Source organism: Salmo salar, chromosome ssa05 (assembly GCF_905237065.1).
Source record: "Salmo salar chromosome ssa05, Ssal_v3.1, whole genome shotgun sequence".
In the NCBI taxonomy this organism is placed as follows: domain Eukaryota; kingdom Metazoa; phylum Chordata; class Actinopteri; order Salmoniformes; family Salmonidae; genus Salmo; species Salmo salar.
In genome coordinates, this window is record NC_059446.1 from 58,943,391 (window position 1) to 58,964,833 (window position 21,443).

Consider the following 21,443-nt stretch of genomic DNA (forward strand, 5'->3'; position numbering starts at 1 on the left):
TTTCACAGCAGTTTAGATCACGTGTCAAACTCATTCCACGGAGAGCCGGGCTTTCGCTCCACCCTTGTACTTGATTAAGGTTAGTAATTAGTATGAAACGCCCTTCACCTGGTTGTCTAGGTCTTCATTGAAAGGAAAAAAATAAATACCCGCAGACACTCTGACCTCCATGGAATGAGTTTGACACCCCTGGTTTAGATAGTATGCCTACAATGATTATCTACACCAGGGGATCCCAAAACGTTTTCACTCGGGACCCCCCTTCCCCTACGCGCGCCACATCCAAATGTACTTTCATATGATAATTGTTATATCAAATCAATATTTGCGCATAAAGGCATTTCCACCGCCATTTCTCGCGTAATTAATTTTACCGACACAAAAACATCCCACCATGTCCAATGAACAAATTATCTGTTGGCATTTATAAAATTGAAGCCTACCGAAACTTCCTGTTTCCATCACAGCTTTCGTAAATATTTTTTTTATAAGATATGACTTTAGGTCAAATGCATTAGGGTGGCGCAGTGCTTTGATTTAGTTAGTAGGCCTAATAGGCTGTTATTCACCTTCTAAACCTAATTCTCATGTCATTAAAGAATTAAATGAATGCATGTGGGATTTATGCTCATTACCGCACAAAAAAACTCCAATAATTTAAAGGAACAATTTGCAGTTAAAACAATAACAAAGTAGACACCCCAACTCTGTTATGGTATGGTAAAAAAGCTGAGGGATGGGCCTGGAGAAATGTAACCACTCTCACATTCATAAACATGATGGTGCAAGGACTGACCATCCATGATATTAATATTTTCTTTTCAACCAAGTTTTTAGAATGCAGTGTTTGTTTACATTTACATTGTTTTACTCCAATGTTTGTAAACAATTTTGGATTTTGATAGGGTGTGATAGTTGAACTAAGATCATGAGGCATTGTAAGGCTCGGGCGTCGTGAGTGAGGAATCAAACGCAGGAAGCAGCGAGCACAGGGTAGTGGCTTTTTAATGGGTCAAATAGGCGAGCACACACAAGCCACCCCAAACAGCGAATAACGCGCACACAAAATAAAGTGCCCCAAACACAGCGTTAATCACATGCGTCGCAAAAACAAACGCACAAGTGTAAACACAAGCACAAACAGAAATGACAATCCCGCACAATGAGAAGGCGGACCAGCTAATACTAATAGCCCCGCTAATCACCTCCACTAAGAACAGGTGCACACAATCAAAAAAGGGGGAAAACAAAAAGGGAATCAGTGGCAGCTAATAGGCCGGTGACGACGACCGCCGAGCGCCACCCGAGCAGGAGGGGGCGCCACCGTCAGTGGGAATTGTGACAGTACCCCCCTCCTGACGCGCGGCTCCCGCAGCGCGCCGACACCGTCCTCGAGGACGACCCGGAGGGCGAGGCGCAGGGCGATCCGGACGGAGGCGATGGAAATCCCTCAACATGGATGGGTCCAAGACGTCCTCCGCCGGCACCCAGCACCTCTCCTCCGGACCGTACCCCTCCCAGTCTACGAGGTACTGCAGGCCCCTCACCCGGTGTCTCGAGTCCAGAATGGCCCGTATGCTGTACGCCGGGGACCCCCGATGTCCAGAGGGGGCGGAGGGACCTCCGGCACCTCACCTTCCTGCAGGGGACCAGCTACCACCGGCCTGAGGAGAGACACATGAAACGAGGGGTTAATTCGGTAATAGGAAGGGAGTTGTAACCGATAACACACCTCGTTTATCCTCCTCAGGACTTTAAAGGGCCCCACACACTGTGGCCCCAGCTTCCGGCAGGGCACGCGGAGGGGCAGGTTCCGGGTCGAGAGCCAGACCCTGTCCCCCGGTAAGAACACGGGTGCCTCACTGCGGTGGCGGTCAGCACTCCTCTTCTGCCGTCCACTGGCCTCCTTCAGGGATTCCTGGACGGCTCTCCAGGTCTCCTTGGAGCGCTGTACCCAGTCCTCCACCGCAGGAGCCTCGGTCTGGCTCTGGTGCCATGGTGCCAGGACCGGCTGGTAACCCAAAACACACTGAAAGGGTGACATGTTAGTAGAGGAGTGACGAAGTGAGTTCTGGTCTAACTCCGCCCAAGGAATGTACCTCGCCCACTCCCCTGGCCGGTCCTGGCAATACGACCTCAGAAACCTGCCCACCTCCTGGTTCACCCTCTCCGCCTGCCCATTACTCTCGGGGTGATAACCGGAGGTCAAACTGACCGAGACCCCCAGCCGCTCCATAAACGCTTTCCAGACCCTGGATGTGAACTGGGAACCTCGATCAGAGACAATGTCGTAGTGCCGGAAGACGTGGGTAAATAGGGCCTCCGCAGTCTGCACATGGCCCACTTTGCCTGATGCGGATTCAGTCTCCTAGCTGCCCGGATGTACTCCAGATTTCGATGGTCGGTCCAGATGAGAAAGGGGTGCTTAGCCCCCTCAAGCCAGTTTCGCCACACCCTCAAGGCTTTTACCACCGCTAGCAACTCCCTGTCCCCACATCATAGTTACGCTCCGCCGAACTGAGCTTCTTCAAAAAGAAAGCGCAGAGGCGGACTTTCAATGGCGTACCCGAGCTCTGTGATAGCACGGCATCCACCCCAGCCTCGGATGCGTCCACCTCCACTATGAATGCTAGAGACGGGTCCGGGTGCGCCAACATGGGTGCTTCGGTGAACAGCGCCTTCAACTTCTTGAAGGCTCCGTCCGCCTCCGTCGACCACCGCAAACACACCGGCCCCCCCTTCAGCAGTGAGGTAATGGGAGCCGCTACCTGGCCAAAACCCCGGATAAACCTCCGGTAGTAATTGGCAAAGCCTAAGAACCGCTGCACTTCCTTCACCGTGGTTGGAGTCGGCCAATTACGCACGGCCTTAACACGGTCACACTCCATCACCACCCCCGTGGTGGAAATGCGATAACCCAGGAAGGAAACGGCTCATTTGGAAAACACACATTTCTCAGCCTTAACGTATAGGTCATGCTCCAGCAGTCTACCAAGCACCTTGCGTACCAGGGACACATGCGTGGAGCGGGTGGCGGAATATATCAGAATATCATCGATATAGACAATCACGCCTTCCCCTGCAGGTCCCTGAGAATCTCGTCTACAAAGGATTGAAAGACGGCTGGAGCATTCTTCAACCCATACGGCATGACGAGGTACTCATAATGGCCCAATGTGGTACTAAATGCGGTTTTCCACTCGTCTCCATCCTTGATACGCACCAGGTTATACGCGCACCTGAGATCCAGTTTTGTGAAGAATTTTGCTCCGTGAAATGATTCCACCGCCGTAGCGATGAGAGGTAGCGGGTAACTAAACCCCCACCGTGATAGCATTTAGGCCTCTGTAATCAATGCACGGACGCAGACCTCCCTCCTTTTTCTTCACAAAAAGAAACTCGAGGAGGCGGGTGAGATGGAGGGCCGAATGTACCCCTGTCCCAGAGATTCCGTGACATATGTCTCCATAGCCACCGTCTCCTCCTGTGACAAGGGGTACACGTGACTCTTGGGAAGCGCAGCGTTAACCTGGAGATCTATCGCACAATCCCGCTGTCGATGAGGTGGTAATTTGGTCGCCCTTTTTTTACAGAAAGCGATCGCCAAATCGGCGTATTCAGGGGGAATGCGCATGGTGGACACCTGGTCTGGACTCTCCACCGACGTGGCACCTATGGAAACTCCTAGACACTTCCCTGAACACTCCTCGGACCACCCCTGGAGAACCCCCTGTTTCCACGAAATCCGGGGATTGGGATCAGCCAGCCAGAAGACCCCCAGCACCACCGGAAACGCAGGCGAATCAATAAGGAAAAAACTAATCCGTTCCTTATGATTCCCCTGCGTTACCATGTCCAGTAGAACCGTAGACTCCCTGACTAGCCCTGACCCTAATGGTCGGTTATCTAGGGAGTGCACGGGAAGGGGGAATCTATCGGCACTCGCGGAATGCCCAGCTTAATGGCAAGTCCGCGATCCATAAAGTTCCCAGCTGCGCCTGAATCGACTAGCGCCCTATGCTGGGAAGAGGCGAAAAAAATCTGAAAACAAAATAGGTAAGAACACGTGACCAACACGGGGTTCTGAGTGAATCTGGTGCTGACTCATCTGGGGTGACCGAGAAGTGTTCTGCCTGCCCTCTCGACTCCCAGACTGGCTCCTCCAGCACCGGTCGGCCGTGTGTCCTCTCCGACCACAGCTGGTGCAGGAGGAGCCACCTCCTCTGGTGCCCCTTGGCACAGCCCCCCCCACCTCCATAGGAGTAGGGCGGGGATGCACGGAGGTGGAACGGACAGGACCCTTTCCGGCGCCCGCGGGCAGCCAGCAGATTGTCCAGACGGATGGACATATCGATGAGCTCATCAAGGGACAGAGCGGTGTCTCGACAGGCTAGCTCCCTGCGGACGTCCGCCCGGAGACTACACCGGTAATGGTCTATAAGGGCCCTGTCGTTCCACCCTGCCCCAGCAGCCAAGGTCCTGAACTCCAGCGCAAAGTCCTGCGCGCTCCTCGTCTCCTGCCTTTGGTGGAACAGCCGCTCACCCGCCGCTCTTCCTTCCGGAGGGTGGTCTGGGTGGGTGGTGAACTCTGGGTAGTGATCCCTCGCCAAGTCTGGACCATTCCAGACAGCATTTGCCCACTCCAGAGCTCGGCCCGTCAGGCAGGAAAAGAGGGCACTCACGCTCTCCTCTCCCGAGGGAGCAGGTCTGACGGTGGCCAGGTACAGCTCGAGCTGGAGCAGAAATCCCTGGCACCCAGCCGCCGCTCCATCATACTCCCCTCGGGAGCGCCAGACGAAGCGCGCCAGAGCCAGACGCAGTGGGAGGCGGAGGTGGCTGCGTCGGAGGAGCCGGAGGTGGAGAGAGGAGACCACTCCTCTCCCATCGGTCCATCCTCTCCATCATCTGATCCATCGCGGATCCGATTCGGTAGAGGACAGTAGTGTGTTGGAGCAAGCATTCCTCCATCGAGGGAAGGGGGTTGGCCGCTGCTCCTGCTGACTCCATAGTATTGTGGTGCGGGATTCTGTAAGGCTCGGGCGTCGTGAGTGAGGAATCAAACGCAGGAAGCAGCGAGCACAGGGTAGTGGCTTTTAATGGGTCAAACAGGCGAGCACACACAAGCCACCCCAAACAGCGAATAACGCACACACAAAATAAAGTGCCCCAAACACAGGGGAAATCACATGCGGCGCAAAAACAAAAGCACAAGCGTAAACACAAGCACAAACAGGAATGACAATCCCGCACAATGAGAAGGCGGACCAGCTAATACTAATAGCCCCGCTAATCACCCCCACTAAGAACAGGTGCACACAATCACAAAAAGGGGGAACACAAAAAGGGAATCAGTGGCAGCTAATAGGCCGGTGACGACGACCGCTGAGCGCCACCCGAGCAGGAGGGGGCGCCACCGTCGGTGGGAATCGTGACAGGCATAAATTATATTATTCAAGAATCAATTTATAGCATTCATTCTTAAGTCCAAAAATGTATGTAGCAACTGCAGATTGCCCCTTTAAATATAATGTTTTATATATAAAGTATTTGCCCACTTTTTTTCTCAGCATTACAATTTTAGATTTGACAGTATAGGACCAATGATTTACATCTGGGGTTATATACATAATTGAGTAGCACACATACATTTTGGTCAAATGCAATGACAACCCCACACCACTAGACTTCAATTATGCAAAAACCTCAGGTAATACTGCTTTCATCTCAGCTTGAGAATCTTGTTAGCTAGTTTTGTGATGTAGCAAAGATTGTTTATTATATTGACAAGATAGTAAAGTGACCGCTATAACAATGGAAATACATGTCCTCAAAGATGGAAGGCGGGCGATGTGAGAGCAGGTGGGACCATTCTAGCCAATGAGAGGGCTGACATGTGTGAACAACAGGCCATAGATTTAGATTGAAGATTCATCTTTGTGTATGTCCGATTATAGTGTCTGTGACAGCATTGGTAGTGCCTTTGAGGCTATCTCCATTTTAAAGTAGTAAATAATGTTCTTCTTCATCGGCTGATTGCTCCCAACTCTTAGGAATCCCAACCTAGTTGACCACTTTAATGGTAGAAGCCCTCAATGGCAATGTCCATGCTTGAACTTGTATATGATGAGTCCTCTATCTATCTCTCTATCTATCTCCGTACGGGAGTTGCAGCGATGGGAAAAGACTGTAACTACCAATTGGATTCCATGAGATTGGGGAGAAAAAGTGGTAAAAACAACAACAAAATAGAAGTGACTGAAATAGGGGTCTGAAGTGGTGCCTGAGACAGCGTTTTCCACCACCATCAACGAAACACCAAATGATCAAATTTATTGTGGAAGAATGGTGTCACATCCCTACAATAGAGTTCCAGACACACTAGAATTTATGCCAAGGTGCATTGAAGCTGTTCTAGCTGCTCATGAAGGCCGAACGCCCTATTAGAGTCGAGCATGCGAAACAGTGTTTAAACTCTTTACAATGAAGATCTCTTAAGTTATTTGGATTTTTACTAATTATCTTTGAAAGACAGGGTCCTGAAAACGGGACATTAACATACATACATACATACATACATACATACATACATACATACATACATACATACATACATACATACATACATACATACATACATACATACATACATACATACATACAGTTGAAGTCGGAAGTTTACGTACACCTTAAACTGAGTCTAAATGTACTTGGTTTTCACAATTCCTGACATTAATCCTAGTACAAATTCCCCGTATTAGGTCAGTTAGGATAACCACTTTATTTTATATCAGAATAATAGTAGAGTGATTTATTTCAGCTTTTATTTCTTTCATCACATTCTCAGTGGATCAGAAGTTTACATACACTTAATTAGTATTTGGTAGCATTGCCTTTAAATTGTTGAACTTGGGTCAAACGTTTTGGGTAGCCTTCCACAAGCTACCCACAATAAGTAGGGTGAATTTTGGCCCATTCCTCCTGACAGAGCTGGTGTAACTGAGTCAGGTTTGTAGGCCTCCTTGCTCGCACATGCTTTTTCAGTTCTGCCCACAAATGTTCTATAGGATTGAGGTAAGGGCTTTGTGATGGCCACTCTAATACCTTGACTTTGTTGTCCTTAAGCCATTTTGCCACGACTTTGGAAGTATACTTGGGGTCATTGTCCATTTGGAAGACCCATTTGCGACCAAGCTTTAAATTCCTGACAGATGTCTTGAGATGTTGCTTCAATATATCCACATAATATTCCTTCCTCATGATGCCATTTATTTTGTGAAGTGCACAAGTCCCTCCTGCAGCAAAGCACCCCCAAAACATGATGCTACCACTTCCGTGCTTCACGGTTGGGATGGTGTTCTTTCACTTGCAAGCCTCCCCCTTTTTCCTCCAAACATAACGATGGTCATTATGGGCAAACAGTTCTATTTTTGTTTCATCAGACCAGAGGACATTTCTCCAAAAAGTACAATCTTTGTTCCCATGTGCAGTTGCAAACCGTAGTCTTGCTTTTTTTATGGCAGTTTTGGAGCAGTGGCTTCTTCCTTGCTGAGCAGCCTTTCAGGTTATGTTGATATTGGACTCGTTTTACTGTGGATATAGATACTTTTGTACCTGTTTCCTCCAGCCTCTTCACAGGGTCCTTTGATGTTGTTCTGGGATTGAGTTGCACTTTTCGCACCAAAGTACGTTCATCTCTAGGAGACAGAACGCGCCTCCTTTCTGAGCAGTATGACGGCTGCGTGGTCCCATGGTGTTTATACTTGTTTACTGTTGTTTGTACAGATGAACGTGGTACCTTCAGGCATTTGGAAATTGCTCCCAAGGATGAACCAGACTTGTGGAGGTCTACAATTTTTGGGATTTCTTTTGATTTTCCCATGATGTCAAGCAAAGGGGCACTGAGTTTGAAGGTAAACCTTGAAATATATCCAGAGGTACGCCTCCAATTGATTCAAATTATGTAAATTAGCCTATCAGAAGCTTCTAAAGCCATGACATCATTTCTGGAATTTTCCAAGCTGTTTAAAGGCACAGTCAACTTAGTGTATGTAAACTTCTGACCCACTGGAATTGTGATACAGTGAATTATAAGATAAATAATCTGTCTGTAAACAATTGTTGGAAATATTACTTGTGTCATGCACAAAGTAGATGTCCTACCCAACTAGCCAAAACTATAGTTTGTTAACAAGAAATTTGTGGAGTGGTTGAAAAACGAGTTTTAATGACTCCAACATAAGTGTATGTAAACTTCCGACTTCAACTGTACACACAGTATGCGCCTACAGTAGAAACGAAAACACGATATACAGAAAATAAGGAACTTACTTTGATAGGAATGCACACATGTTTTCCTTACAAATAATAACTTTGGACAACAAGTTAGGCAAAGCGAGCACCAGAATTGTTTTTTTACAATTCTTGCAAGACTGGGCAAATATATGCATACTTGATCTGCGCAAACATGAGTGCAGTGCGGTGGGCTCTCCTCGAAGAGAGAAGTTTATCTGGCTCAGTAAAGCCTCAAACATAAATTGTACGCAACACTGAATGTGAATTAATTAGGAGGCTTAACACACCTCTATTCAAACTGTTGTTAGAAAATACAACTTGTTTGAAAACAATTTGAAACTGACAAGTTGAAACATAGCCTATAGATAATTAGTAGGCAGCACATGTCAACTGTCCTGTTGCGTAATAATCACATTTTGGAACAGTGAGTGCATTCTGACATCACGTGCATAAAACAACTCACGCTGGGGCGACTGTTTCACACTCATGTGTGAAAAGGATCAATTTCCAACTTTAATTACTGAACAAGCGATTACATTGTTGCCACCAGCCAGAATGTTAAATCATGGCAGCCTGGCGGCACTGTGTACAGCTTTGTGAAATGTTAAGCTTAACATGAGAAAATGACAACCAAATTGGCCTACCAATAAACATGTATCCATTTGCTAAAGCAAACCTATACGCTACATGCCCTGGCACCACAGAAAGCCTATCATCGATCCGATAGGCAACCGCATAGATATGTCCCAATTGCAGCACCATGGACAGTGGTTGGTAGTCTAAACTTTGTGAGTGGCTCTCTGGCTGACGCATTTTATGTTTATTGTAGGGAGTGGGGGACCCACTCCAACCTTGCGGGGGTCCAGAGAAACTGCATAACGTCAGGATATAGGACAGACACTTCAAAACCTTACGATTTTTGGGGGGACTGTCTGTTTTGCCATGTACAAATGTGTTAATCAATGTGTTTCTATGGGTTATAGCAGTAAAGGCCAAATTCAATGTTTCAATAAATATGTATATAGTTTTTATATACCTACAGGGGTCCTCAAATGGCTAAATTATAAATTTTATGACCATCTTAAAACAATTCCATATATTAACTTAGTAGATATTGCGACCTATGGGCTTAGACCTTAAGACACTTTGTTTTCTTTATTTTGGCAGTTACCTGTATATACCTCCAATAATTTTTTTGAGCAACCAATGGTGAATGTTTGTATGGGAATGACTGCCACCTGATGGCAACATTAAGTAAAACTGTTTTGAAACTGTTGAGCTAAGACAGTTTGTTTATTTATTTAGGGGGTGGGGCCAACAGAATAAAAGATACAGTAAGAAAATATAAAAATGCAGAAAAAAGTCATATAGTCCCCTTTATAACGGTCCTTTCAGTTTTGGAAAAACAACATAGGAAAAGCATGAAGACATAGTCAGTGTCAGTTGTCATTTAAACCGAAGCAAAGTCACAGTAGGCGTTACAGTAAATTAAGGAAGTAAATTAAGTAAGTGAACTATATGGATGTAAAAACAAATGTGTGGGTGTGGAGGGGGGTGTATGATGATCCATTTATGTAGAATACATTTGATTCTATTTATTTATGTATTCCATGTGGAAGCAGCACCACTCTTTAATCGTCCATGACAAATTTCCCCACGTGGTCAATAAAGTATATCAGATCAGATCAGTGCTCTTTAAGCTGCAGGGTTAGTGGTGACCTCCTCCAGCAGAGGCTTATACTGCTCCAGGTCCTGGATGTTCTGCAACATATCAGAGCAAAGTTACACATTACTTGGCAGGACACAACACACAACCAAGGTAATGTTTATCTACATATCCGTATTCTACTTCCATTTGTATGGCCGTTGTATTCGCTCTGTTCAAGGGTTCTCTGTTCATACCTCTTTTCCCTCCTTTCCATTCTTGTACAAAGCCTTGAGACCCAACACCGCAGAGCTGATGGTGACACAAAGCTGAAGGACTGCAAGGACGATGAGCACGATGTCCAAGGCATTCATCAACATCTAATGGTAGAACAAACACATGGAGGAGGATTTGAACATATTGACAGTTGACTGGATTGTTTAGCAAGATAGTGCTGTTGGTGAACACTGGAAAATACAGAAACAGACTGGCATACCAGCTATTAGAATGTGCTTTAAACATGGTACCCACTATCTCTGTTTATGGACACACATGTTAATTGCTAAATTAAGCAGTTTGATCCATCTAATCAAATGTTCATATTTTACTCAGAAGGGACACCTTCCTCACATGATGGATATCATTAAAAAACTTCATTCAAAAGCACTCACCTGAGCAATCTGCTTGGCATCTTTGCATTTCGCCAAGAGTCTATCCCTCTCCGGATCACTGGGTGGTTTTGTCACCTGGTAGTAGTCATCTCGCCAGTTGTAGTTGTCATCATTGCAAATCCACCAGAAATTGTAGTTTGCCAGGTCTACAGCATACAGCACAATTCCAGTAATGGCCAGAGCAGCACCTGACAGGTTCATCAACACATTGATGCCCACCTAAAACACAATCAGGGAATATAAAACCAGTTTGACTCAACTGAGTAAACCACAGAGTACTAGATGTCTCAGATATTCAGTTGATGATTATAATTCAACTGGATCAGATTGAATGATTGTTCAATGGAGGAAGGGAATGAGGCTAAGGAATGACAGGAAAGAGTTAAGGTATGTGCATCAGTGAACAACTCACCAAGCAGGGACTGGGGAACTTCTCAGCCAAGATACACATGATGCCAACTGCTATAAACTAAGGAGAAGGCACACATATCAAATACAAATAACCTACACATATGTGTCCTGATAAATAACAAACATTTCGCAAGAAAATACACAGACATTTGACTTTAACCCTGCATTTTATTTTGTTAAAGACAGTCTAGGTAGGCAGCTACTTATGTTTCCTGGTTTGTTTACTGTGGTTATAACCCCAAGTGAAATCATGTGCTTTCATACTAAACATGATGACATGGTAAACGATAACAAAATAAAGTAAGCTTACCACACCACCAAGCCAATAAGGAACCCCAATCCATCGCAGTGAGCTAGAATAATCAGTGCTAACAAGGATCGCTCCCAAGCCAATGTTGAGTACTCCCACCATGATCTGTATAGTCTGTGAAATAAGAAAATAATAATTTTAGATAACTCTCTCTCACTTCCGATGACAAATGCGACCCAGTGATGATAGACAGGTATGTTGTGGTGTGAGTGTGTGTGTTATTTTAGTTCACCCACCCCCAGAGCTGACTGGGAACTTGCTTGGAGCCTCCTCAGTCCCTGGGACACAGAGCATGCTGGGCTGTAGCACAGGGTCCCAAGTATTTGACACAGCAGGGGCCAACTGCTTCCTTCTTTTGAGTTCACAGTAAATACAGTCACCCCTCCGCCTTTGGTCACAGTCACTGACATGCTGGCCACTCTTTGTTACACAGCTCTAAAACAAAAAGGCAGAACAATCATCTTAATGTTAAAATATGTATGCCTTATACTGTAAGTCATGATGTTAAAAGGAGCACATTCATTCCAATAACATCTGATGAAGCCTGTTGTATCTGTAGGATACAATTTTTTTTAAAGGACCAACTATCCATTTCGTTAGAGAATGTATTGCATTGTACAGCACTCTGAATTTGCCCTAAATAAGGGCCCTCTGTCACTGCTACACTGTGTACTGGGTCATAGTGACAAACAGGTTCCATCCCATGTGGACAACATTAAAGTGAATCTACCCATTATTTTGTTTCTTTGCTTTCCTTCATTGCAGTAATCTCTTGCTTCATTGAAAGATGATAGGGCATGTCATAAAGTGTGGTGATGAGTGGGTTTAGAGCTTCTGCTACACATGTGAAGGAAGTGCACAACATAAAACCCCCTCTTCTGGGAAATTACTTGAAACAGGGAGGAACTCACGTCATCCACTTAAATGTGTAGCACCCACCTGGGTGATTTTTATTTTTTATTTCACCTTTATTTAACTAGGTAGGCTAGTTGAGAACAAGTTCTCATTTACAACTGCAACCTGGCCAAGATAAAGCACAGCAGATTGACACATACAACACAGTTAGTTACACATGGAATAAACAAACATACAGTCAATAATACAGTAGAAAAAAACATCAATGGCAGCCATTTTGAATTAGAAAGCACTCCACCCATTTTGTACCAAGTAGGCTACAGGTATTTACAAATAGTGTTTATTTTTTTGTTAGCAGCAGAAAGTACACATACCATATAAATGTCCAAGTAAACCAGATGAAACAGTACTGTAAAATACAGCACTGTCCAGGAGTTACACATCTGTCTGTCAGTGGTGGAGTTCGTTTTGCATGTCCCGGTGCCCCGGGTGGGTAGAGATTTCACTTAAGGACCAATGGAATGGTCTAAAATGAGCAAACTCTGCCCACTCGGCCCACCCGGCCATGCAAAACAAACTCAACCATTGGGTGTTCCAAAACACTTAAATCCCTCCCCGACACACGAGAGAATGTAAACCATGAAATCACAGCAGGGGCCAACTGCTTCCTTCTTTAGAGTTCACGGTAAATACAGTCACCCCTCCGCCTTTGGTCACAGTCACTGACATGCTGGCCACTCTTTGTTACACAGCTCTAAAACAAAAGGAAGGCAGAACATTCACCTTAATGTTAAATAAGTGTGTATGCCTTATACTGTAAGTCATGATGTTAAAAGGTGCACATTCATTCCAATAACATCTGATGAAGTCTGTTGTCTCTGTAGGATCCAACTGTTATTTAAAGGACCAACTATCCATTTCGTTTGAGAATGTATTGCATTGTACAGCACTCTGAATTTCTCTCTTACTGTCACTGCTACAGTGTGTATTGGGTCAGAGTGACAAACAGGTTCCATCCCATGTGGACAACATTAAAGTTAATCTACCCATTATTTTTGTTGCTTTGTTTTCCTTCATTACGGTAATCTCTTGCCTCATTGAAAGATGATAGGGCATGTCATAAAGTGTGGTGATGAGTGGGTGTAGAGCCTCTGATACACATGAGCAGGAAGTGCACAACATAAACCCCCCTTCTGGGAAATGACTTGAAACAGCAATTGTATTACCATGTTGCTCAATTAACTTATGAATTCAATCAATTCAGTACAGCACAAATTTCTGCAGCACTGTACGGTAAAGAGTTTAGGCTACTGATTATTTACTTCGATATGGGGGAAACTCACGTCATCCACTTACAATGTATAGCACCCACCTGGGCGATACCATCAATGGCAGCCATTTTGAATTAGAAAGTGTAATAAAGATAATCTAACGTTTTACCTAATGATATATAAGGAGGGCATTTGCACAACATGTTTCACAACAGCACACAACAAAATTCCAGAGACATATTGAGCAACCAACTGATACCAATCACGACCACACCCAGAGACAGATGGCTGACTTAAGCACTCACACGAACATGTCAAGACATGAAAGCGCCCTAGCCACACGAACTGACCACTGGTGTAAAAAACAACATTCCATGAATATCGCAACCACCCAGACACGAATTACCAGAAATACACACACACACACACACACACACTTAGGTGTGTTGGACTCCGAGGACAAAGGACACTGCCAAGGGCCAATGGGAAGTCGACACCACCTGGAGAATGGACCGTCCCTCCACTCATCGACCAGTCAGGAGAGCGGACCTACTAGACTCAACCTCAACACACTGTTATTTCATTGTATAAATTGGATGCACACTATGTTACGGGGCTCTCTTCTGCTAGTTCCCTATGAGCTAAACGAAGGAGTCCGTGCACGCTTTGCCAAATATCTTTGTCTCATAATAAACTGCCTTACTATAAACTGAATCCACCCGGTCCAGCGTCTTGACTTGGTCTCCTTCTCAAGTAACTGTTCATCAACAAAAGCACTCCACCCATTTTGTACCAAGTAGGCTAGAGGTATTTACAAATAGTGTTTATTTTTAGTTAGCAGCAGAAAGTACCCATACCATATAAATGTCCCAGTAAACCAGATTAAACAGTACTATAAAATATAGTACTGTCCAGGAGTTACACATCCATCTGTCAGTGGTGGAGTTCGTTTTGCATTTCCCGGTGCGTAGAGATTTCACTTAAGGACCAATGGAATGGTCTAAAATGAGCAAACTCCGCCGACAAGGAGCACCCGGCCATGCAAAACAAACTCAACCATTGGGTGTTCCCCAATCAAATCCATCCCCTGACTCACGAGAGAATGTAAACCATGACAATTGTTTGCATAGATTATAACTGCTGAACTTTGCAGTGTGAATTGTTTAATATCATCTTTTTTTTACATCATTTCTTTTTGAGAGCATGAAACTACACACAGATGTTTAAGATTTAGATTCACTGAAAACATGTTATTCAACAACACATATTTTACAGAAAAGCTCACCTGTTCCTGCAATTGAGATGGACACCTCTACAGGTCCTGTGCAATCACAATGGCAGACCAGCCTGCTTGTTGCTCAGTTTGGTTTCCTTACAGGGAAGTAGCTGGTAGGGAGGGCTCAGCCAGTCTCAGCTAGTTTCCAACAGGCCCTCCTCCTCACTTTAAAGAGATCCTGAGAGGTTAACCCTTCCCTCACTGAATAATAAACATATAATGGATTCCTGTCATTTCCTGCCATACAGAAGAACCCCCCCACAACACACACAAAGCAAGGACTCCACAGTTGTTCTTTGCCATTTTAATGATTTTCTTTGTTTTTAATACAGCAAGCAGGGGCAAAGTACAAAGACGTGCAGTGTTGTTGTTTAAGAGCGCATGCCAATACTACATTACAATCACTAAATTCTTTACTTAATGACTGTTGATCTTAATGACTGTTTGAATGAGGTCGATACCAGGAAAGTCCATGGCAATCACCCCGAAACATGCACTGCTGTGGTCACTAGAGAACTGTCTCAGATACTGATCAAGCCATGGGTCAATCTTTTCAGCCACCTTCTTGGGAGTTAAAAACATGCCCAACAGTGTGCCAATGCCAGTACCACTGGAGTAGCTCAGAACGATATAATCCCCACCACAATCACCTGAAGCTTGTGTCAAGTGTTTCACAATTTTGTTCTCCTTGTCTGCAATATGAGTAACTTCATAGTCATCCTTGCTGTCTGTTTCCAAGAGAGGAATGCCCAGCTTAAAGCTGGATTTCTGTACAAATATCATCTTTCCTCTTGCCTCAGCCATAGTTGGCATGTCAGACTTCACCCATATATCTGTATCATCAATAATCATTTTTCCAACCAGCTCCTCAACATTATCTTTATCAAACAAATCAGGCTTTACTCTAATGAGAACTGCCTCACTTCTGAATTCGGACAAAAATGCTCTGATCGTGTCAAGGACCTCATAGAACGACTTGTGTTGGTAGACAACCCAATGCATGACATAGAGTTTGTTTTCAAAGGCGAATATCCTGAGGTCCAGGTAGCGTATGCCAGCCCTCAGCTGATCCCCCCAAATCCCAGGCCTGACACTCTGCCGCTGGGCCTCCATAGAGAGCCATGGTGTCATGGGTACCAGGTATGGTGATGTCAGAGATTAATTTGTCATCATCAATGGCCTCCATCCAGCCAATCTTGTAGGATTCTGGAAGTAGGAGTCCTTTGTCATTGAAGAAGAGGTCCTTTCCTTGGCAAAAACCTCTAAAAGTAAATCATACAACAAAGGATTGACTCATTTGTTTGTCATCGTAATATTGGTGTTTGAAGGTTATGAATGGTGTATAAGCTCAGTCTAAAAATATATTGGTGTCACCTTGCACTTTCCTGAGCAGTGTACTCACTTTACCAAAGTCACTTTGTTCTGCAATTAATGTCGTACCATTTAAAGGTCATCAGCTAGATAATAGAGAATGAAATGTTGAAGAGAGGCTTTACTCAAGTACCATGCTGTTTCATACACAGATGGGAGAATATAATCAGTCAATGGAGCATGGTATTGAGGGTGGTAGTGTTTGTAAAATATTGAAAAGCCAAATAAAGAAACCATGTTGAAAAAATATCTGTATATATCTAAATATCTGTGTATCCCTGTGAATTACTTCATTGCACCAAAGCTATATGTCATGTACACTCCCTTTCCGGCACTCGGGGGTCGTCAGGCTACTCATTATTATGCACACCTGTTGTCAGACAATCACCTGCCTGATTACCTTCTATCACTCCCTTTAGTTCAATCCCTAGGCGTTAATGTTTCATGTCAGTACGCCACTCCTGTTTCTTGTTTTGTTCCATGTTCGTTTATTTATTAAAAATACACTCCCTGAACTTGCTTCCCGACTCTCAGTGTACATGTTACACCATATGTATGGTATACCACAAAAACATGAATTGACTCAGCATTTTGCTCACTTTTCATAAACTTTTTTTTTTCTTCCATTAAGTTTAAACTAAAAGAAGAAAATGGTAGGTTCAATTTAGAGTGGACAATGTAAACCCCTACAATATACGTTCTGGAATTAATGGGGACTTATTTTAAATACCTGTAGCCATACTTACACAAAAAGCAGTAACATGTAGAGGTGGCAAAACAGAGCTTTCTCAGTGGTCCTCATGGTCACGTTAAAGGAGGAAAACATTCAACAACCTGCCAAAAAACATGAATAATATAATGCAAATCCAAAAATCATACTCCTGACTTTCTATATAGCCTACCTTTTCTAGATGGCTTTCCTATACCAAGACTGAAATAAAATGTTTCACCTGGCTAAAGACTGGGATACTCACATACAGCTCTGGCCTAAGGAGTTTCACGCTGGTGTTCTGACCTCTGCAGATTGGCAACAAAATTATAGCATACTGATAAAGGATAGGTGTGGCCTCGTAGTGTTTACCTACTGTTTTTTCTTTTCCTTTGAGAAAGTTTAAGCACACTTCAAAAATATCTAATTAAATCAAATGGTACATTCTCAGCCTTGATCTGCCTTTACCAATGTGAGACGAGTGTAGTTTTTGCGTCTTTTACTTTCGGTTTTGTAGGCTACACCAGCTTCAAACAGCTGAAAATTCTATATTTTTGCTTATGGAAAATGTGTTTCACAGCAGTTTAGATCACGTGTCAAACTCATTCCACGGAGAGCCGGGCTTTCGCTCCACCCTTGTACTTGATTAAGGTTAGTAATTAGTATGAAACGCCCTTCACCTGGTTGTCTAGGTCTTCATTGAAAGGAAAAAATAAATACCCGCAGACACTCTGACCTCCATGGAATGAGTTTGACACCCCTGGTTTAGATAGTATGCCTACAATAATTATCTACACCAGGGGATCCCAAAACGTTTTCACTCGGGACCCCCTTCCCCTACGCGCGCGCCACATCCAAATGTACTTTCATATGATAATTGTTATATCAAATCAATATTTGCGCATAAAAGCATTTCCACCGCCATTTCTCGCGTAATTAATTTTACCGACACAAAAACATCCCACCATGTCCAATGAACAAATTATCTGTTGGCATTTATAAAATTGAAGCCTACCGAAACTTCCTGTTTCCATCACAGCTTTCGTAAATATTTTTTTTATAAGATATGACTTTAGGTAAAATGCATTAGGGTGGCGCAGTGCTTTGATTTAGTTAGTAGGCCTAATAGGCTGTTATTCACCTTCTAAACCTAATTCTCATGTCATTAAAGAATTAAATGAATGCATGTGGGATTTTATGCTCATTACCGCACAAAAAAACTCCAATAATTTAAAGGAACAATTTGCAGTTAAAACAATAACAAAGTAGACACCCCAACTCTGTTATGGTATGGTAAAAAAGCTGAGGGATGGGCCTGGAGAAATGTAACCACTCTCACATTCATAAACATGATGGTGCAAGGACTGACCATCCATGATATTAATATTTTCTTTTCAACCAAGTTTTTAGAATGCAGTGTTTGTTTACATTTACATTGTTTTACTCCAATGTTTGTAAACAATTTTGGATTTTGATAGGGTGTGATAGTTGAACTAAGATCATGAGGCATTGTAAGGCTCGGGCGTCGTGAGTGAGGAATCAAACGCAGGAAGCAGCGAGCACAGGGTAGTGGCTTTTTAATGGGTCAAATAGGCGAGCACACACAAGCCACCCCAAACAGCGAATAACGCGCACACAAAATAAAGTGCCCCAAACACAGCGGTAATCACATGCGTCGCAAAAACAAACGCACAAGCGTAAACACAAGCACAAACAGGAATGACAATCCCGCACAATGAGAAGGCGGACCAGCTAATACTAATAGCCCCGCTAATCACCTCCACTAAGAACAGGTGCACACAATCAAAAAAGGGGGAAAACAAAAAGGGAATCAGTGGCAGCTAATAGGCCGGTGACGACGACCGCCGAGCGCCACCCGAGCAGGAGGGGGCGCCACCGTCAGTGGGAATTGTGACAGTACCCCCCTCCTGACGCGCGGCTCCCGCAGCGCGCCGACACCGTCCTCGAGGACGACCCGGAGGGCGAGGCGCAGGGCGATCCGGACGGAGGCGATGGAAATCCCTCAACATGGATGGGTCCAAGACGTCCTCCGCCGGCACCCAGCACCTCTCCTCCGGACCGTACCCCTCCCAGTCTACGAGGTACTGCAGGCCCCTCACCCGGTGTCTCGAGTCCAGAATGGCCCGTATGCTGTACGCCGGGGACCCCCGATGTCCAGAGGGGGCGGAGGGACCTCCGGCACCTCACCTTCCTGCAGGGGACCAGCTACCACCGGCCTGAGGAGAGACACATGAAACGAGGGGTTAATTCGGTAATAGGAAGGGAGTTGTAACCGATAACACACCTCGTTTATCCTCCTCAGGACTTTAAAGGGCCCCACACACTGCGGCCCCAGCTTCCGGCAGGGCACGCGGAGGGGCAGGTTCCGGGTCGAGAGCCAGACCCTGTCCCCCGGTAAGAACACGGGTGCCTCACTGCGGTGGCGGTCAGCACTCCTCTTCTGCCGTCCACTGGCCTCCTTCAGGGATTCCTGGACGGCTCTCCAGGTCTCCTTGGAGCGCTGTACCCAGTCCTCCACCGCAGGAGCCTCGGTCTGGCTCTGGTGCCATGGTGCCAGGACCGGCTGGTAACCCAAAACACACTGAAAGGGTGACATGTTAGTAGAGGAGTGACGAAGTGAGTTCTGGTCTAACTCCGCCCAAGGAATGTACCTCGCCCACTCCCCTGGCCGGTCCTGGCAATACGACCTCAGAAACCTGCCCACCTCCTGGTTCACCCTCTCCGCCTGCCCATTACTCTCGGGGTGATAACCGGAGGTCAAACTGACCGAGACCCCCAGCCACTCCATAAACGCTTTCCAGACCCTGGATGTGAACTGGGAACCTCGATCAGAGACAATGTCGTAGTGCCGGAAGACGTGGGTAAATAGGGCCTCCGCAGTCTGCACATGGCCCACTTTGCCTGATGCGGATTCAGTCTCCTAGCTGCCCGGATGTACTCCAGATTTCGATGGTCGGTCCAGATGAGAAAGGGGTGCTTAGCCCCCTCAAGCCAGTTTCGCCACACCCTCAAGGCTTTTACCACCGCTAGCAACTCCCTGTCCCCCACATCACAGTTACGCTCCGCCGAACTGAGCTTCTTCAAAAAGAAAGCGCAGAGGCGGAGTTTCAATGGCGTACCCGAGCTCTGTGATAGCACGGCATCCACCCCAGCCTCGGATGCGTCCACCTCCACTATGAATGCTAGAGACGGGTCCGGGTGCGCCAACATGGGTGCTTCGGTGAACAGCGCCTTCAACTTCTTGAAGGCTCCGTCCGCCTCCGTCGACCACCGCAAACGCACCGGCCCCCCCTTCAGCAGTGAGGTAATGGGAGCCGCTACCTGGCCAAAACCCCGGATAAACCTCCGGTAGTAATTGGCAAAGCCTAAGAACCGCTGCACTTCCTTCACCGTGGTTGGAGTCGGCCAATTACGCACGGCCTTAACACGGTCACACTCCATCACCACCCCGTGGTGGAAATGCGATAACCCAGGAAGGAAACGGCTCATTTGGAAAACACACATTTCTCAGCCTTAACGTATAGGTCATGCTCCAGCAGTCTACCAAGCACCTTGCGTACCAGGGACACATGCGTGGAGCGGGTGGCGGAATATATCAGAATATCATCGATATAGACAATCACGCCTTCCCCTGCAGGTCCCTGAGAATCTCGTCTACAAAGGATTGAAAGACGGCTGGAGCATTCTTCAACCCATACGGCATGACGAGGTACTCATAATGGCCCAATGTGGTACTAAATGCGGTTTTCCACTCGTCTCCATCCTTGATACGCACCAGGTTATACGCGCACCTGAGATCCAGTTTTGTGAAGAATTTTGCTCCGTGAAATGATTCCACCGCCGTAGCGATGAGAGGTAGCGGGTAACTAAACCCCACCGTGATAGCATTTAGGCCTCTGTAATCAATGCACGGACGCAGACCTCCCTCCTTTTTCTTCACAAAAAGAAACTCGAGGAGGCGGGTGAGATGGAGGGCCGAATGTACCCCTGTCCCAGAGATTCCGTGACATATGTCTCCATAGCCACCGTCTCCTCCTGTGACAAGGGGTACACGTGACTCTTGGGAAGCGCAGCGTTAACCTGGAGATCTATCGCACAATCCCGCTGTCGATGAGGTGGTAATTTGGTCGCCCTTTTTTTACAGAAAGCGATCGCCAAATCGGCGTATTCAGGGGGAATGCGCATGGTGGACACCTGGTCTGGACTCTCCACCGACGTGGCACCTATGGAAACTCCTAGACACTTCCCTGAACACTCCTCGGACCACCCCTGGAGAACCCCCTGTTTCCACGAAATCCGGGGATTGGGATCAGCCAGCCAGAAGACCCCCAGCACCACCGGAAACGCAGGCGAATCAATAAGGAAAAAACTAATCCGTTCCTTATGATTCCCCTGCGTTACCATGTCCAGTAGAACCGTAGACTCCCTGACTAGCCCTGACCCTAATGGTCGGTTATCTAGGGAGTGCACGGGGAAGGGGGAATCTATCGGCACTCGCGGAATGCCCAGCTTAATGGCAAGTCCGCGATCCATAAAGTTCCCAGCTGCGCCTGAATCGACTAGCGCCCTATGCTGGGAAGAGGCGAAAAAAATCTGAAAACAAAATAGGTA

The 21,443-nt window shown here is 45.9% G+C and overlaps 1 protein-coding gene and 1 pseudogene across 1 annotated transcript; both read right to left on the bottom strand.

Annotated features, from left to right (window-relative positions):
- Nucleotides 1-8,763: 8,763 nt before the first annotated feature.
- LOC106605243 (uncharacterized) lies at nucleotides 8,764-14,825 on the bottom strand. The gene is made up of 7 exons (XM_045718429.1): nucleotides 14,741-14,825; nucleotides 11,566-11,764; nucleotides 11,330-11,443; nucleotides 11,021-11,077; nucleotides 10,609-10,827; nucleotides 10,195-10,317; nucleotides 8,764-10,053 (listed from the first exon to the last, which is right to left on the bottom strand). Exons 2-7 carry the CDS (start codon nucleotides 11,737-11,739, stop codon nucleotides 9,988-9,990), a joined length of 753 nt encoding a protein of 250 aa, XP_045574385.1. The 5' UTR covers nucleotides 11,740-11,764; nucleotides 14,741-14,825; the 3' UTR covers nucleotides 8,764-9,987.
- Nucleotides 14,826-15,020: 195 nt separating this feature from the next.
- Nucleotides 15,021-17,383, bottom strand: LOC123743129 (1-phosphatidylinositol phosphodiesterase-like; annotated as a pseudogene).
- Between the last annotated feature and the right edge of the window lie 4,060 nt (nucleotides 17,384-21,443).

Excerpts from the sequence above, each read along its gene's own strand:
- LOC106605243 (XM_045718429.1), bottom strand. The coding sequence starts at position 11,739 with ATGTCAGTGACTGTGACCAAAGGCGGAGGGGTGACTGTATTTACTGTG. Across the intron at positions 10,828-11,020 it reads AGTTCCCCAGTCCCTGCTTG|GTGGGCATCAATGTGTTGAT; the intron begins GTGAGTTGTTCA and ends ATTGTGTTTTAG. Across the intron at positions 10,318-10,608 it reads ATGCCAAGCAGATTGCTCAG|ATGTTGATGAATGCCTTGGA; the intron begins GTGAGTGCTTTT and ends TTCTACCATTAG.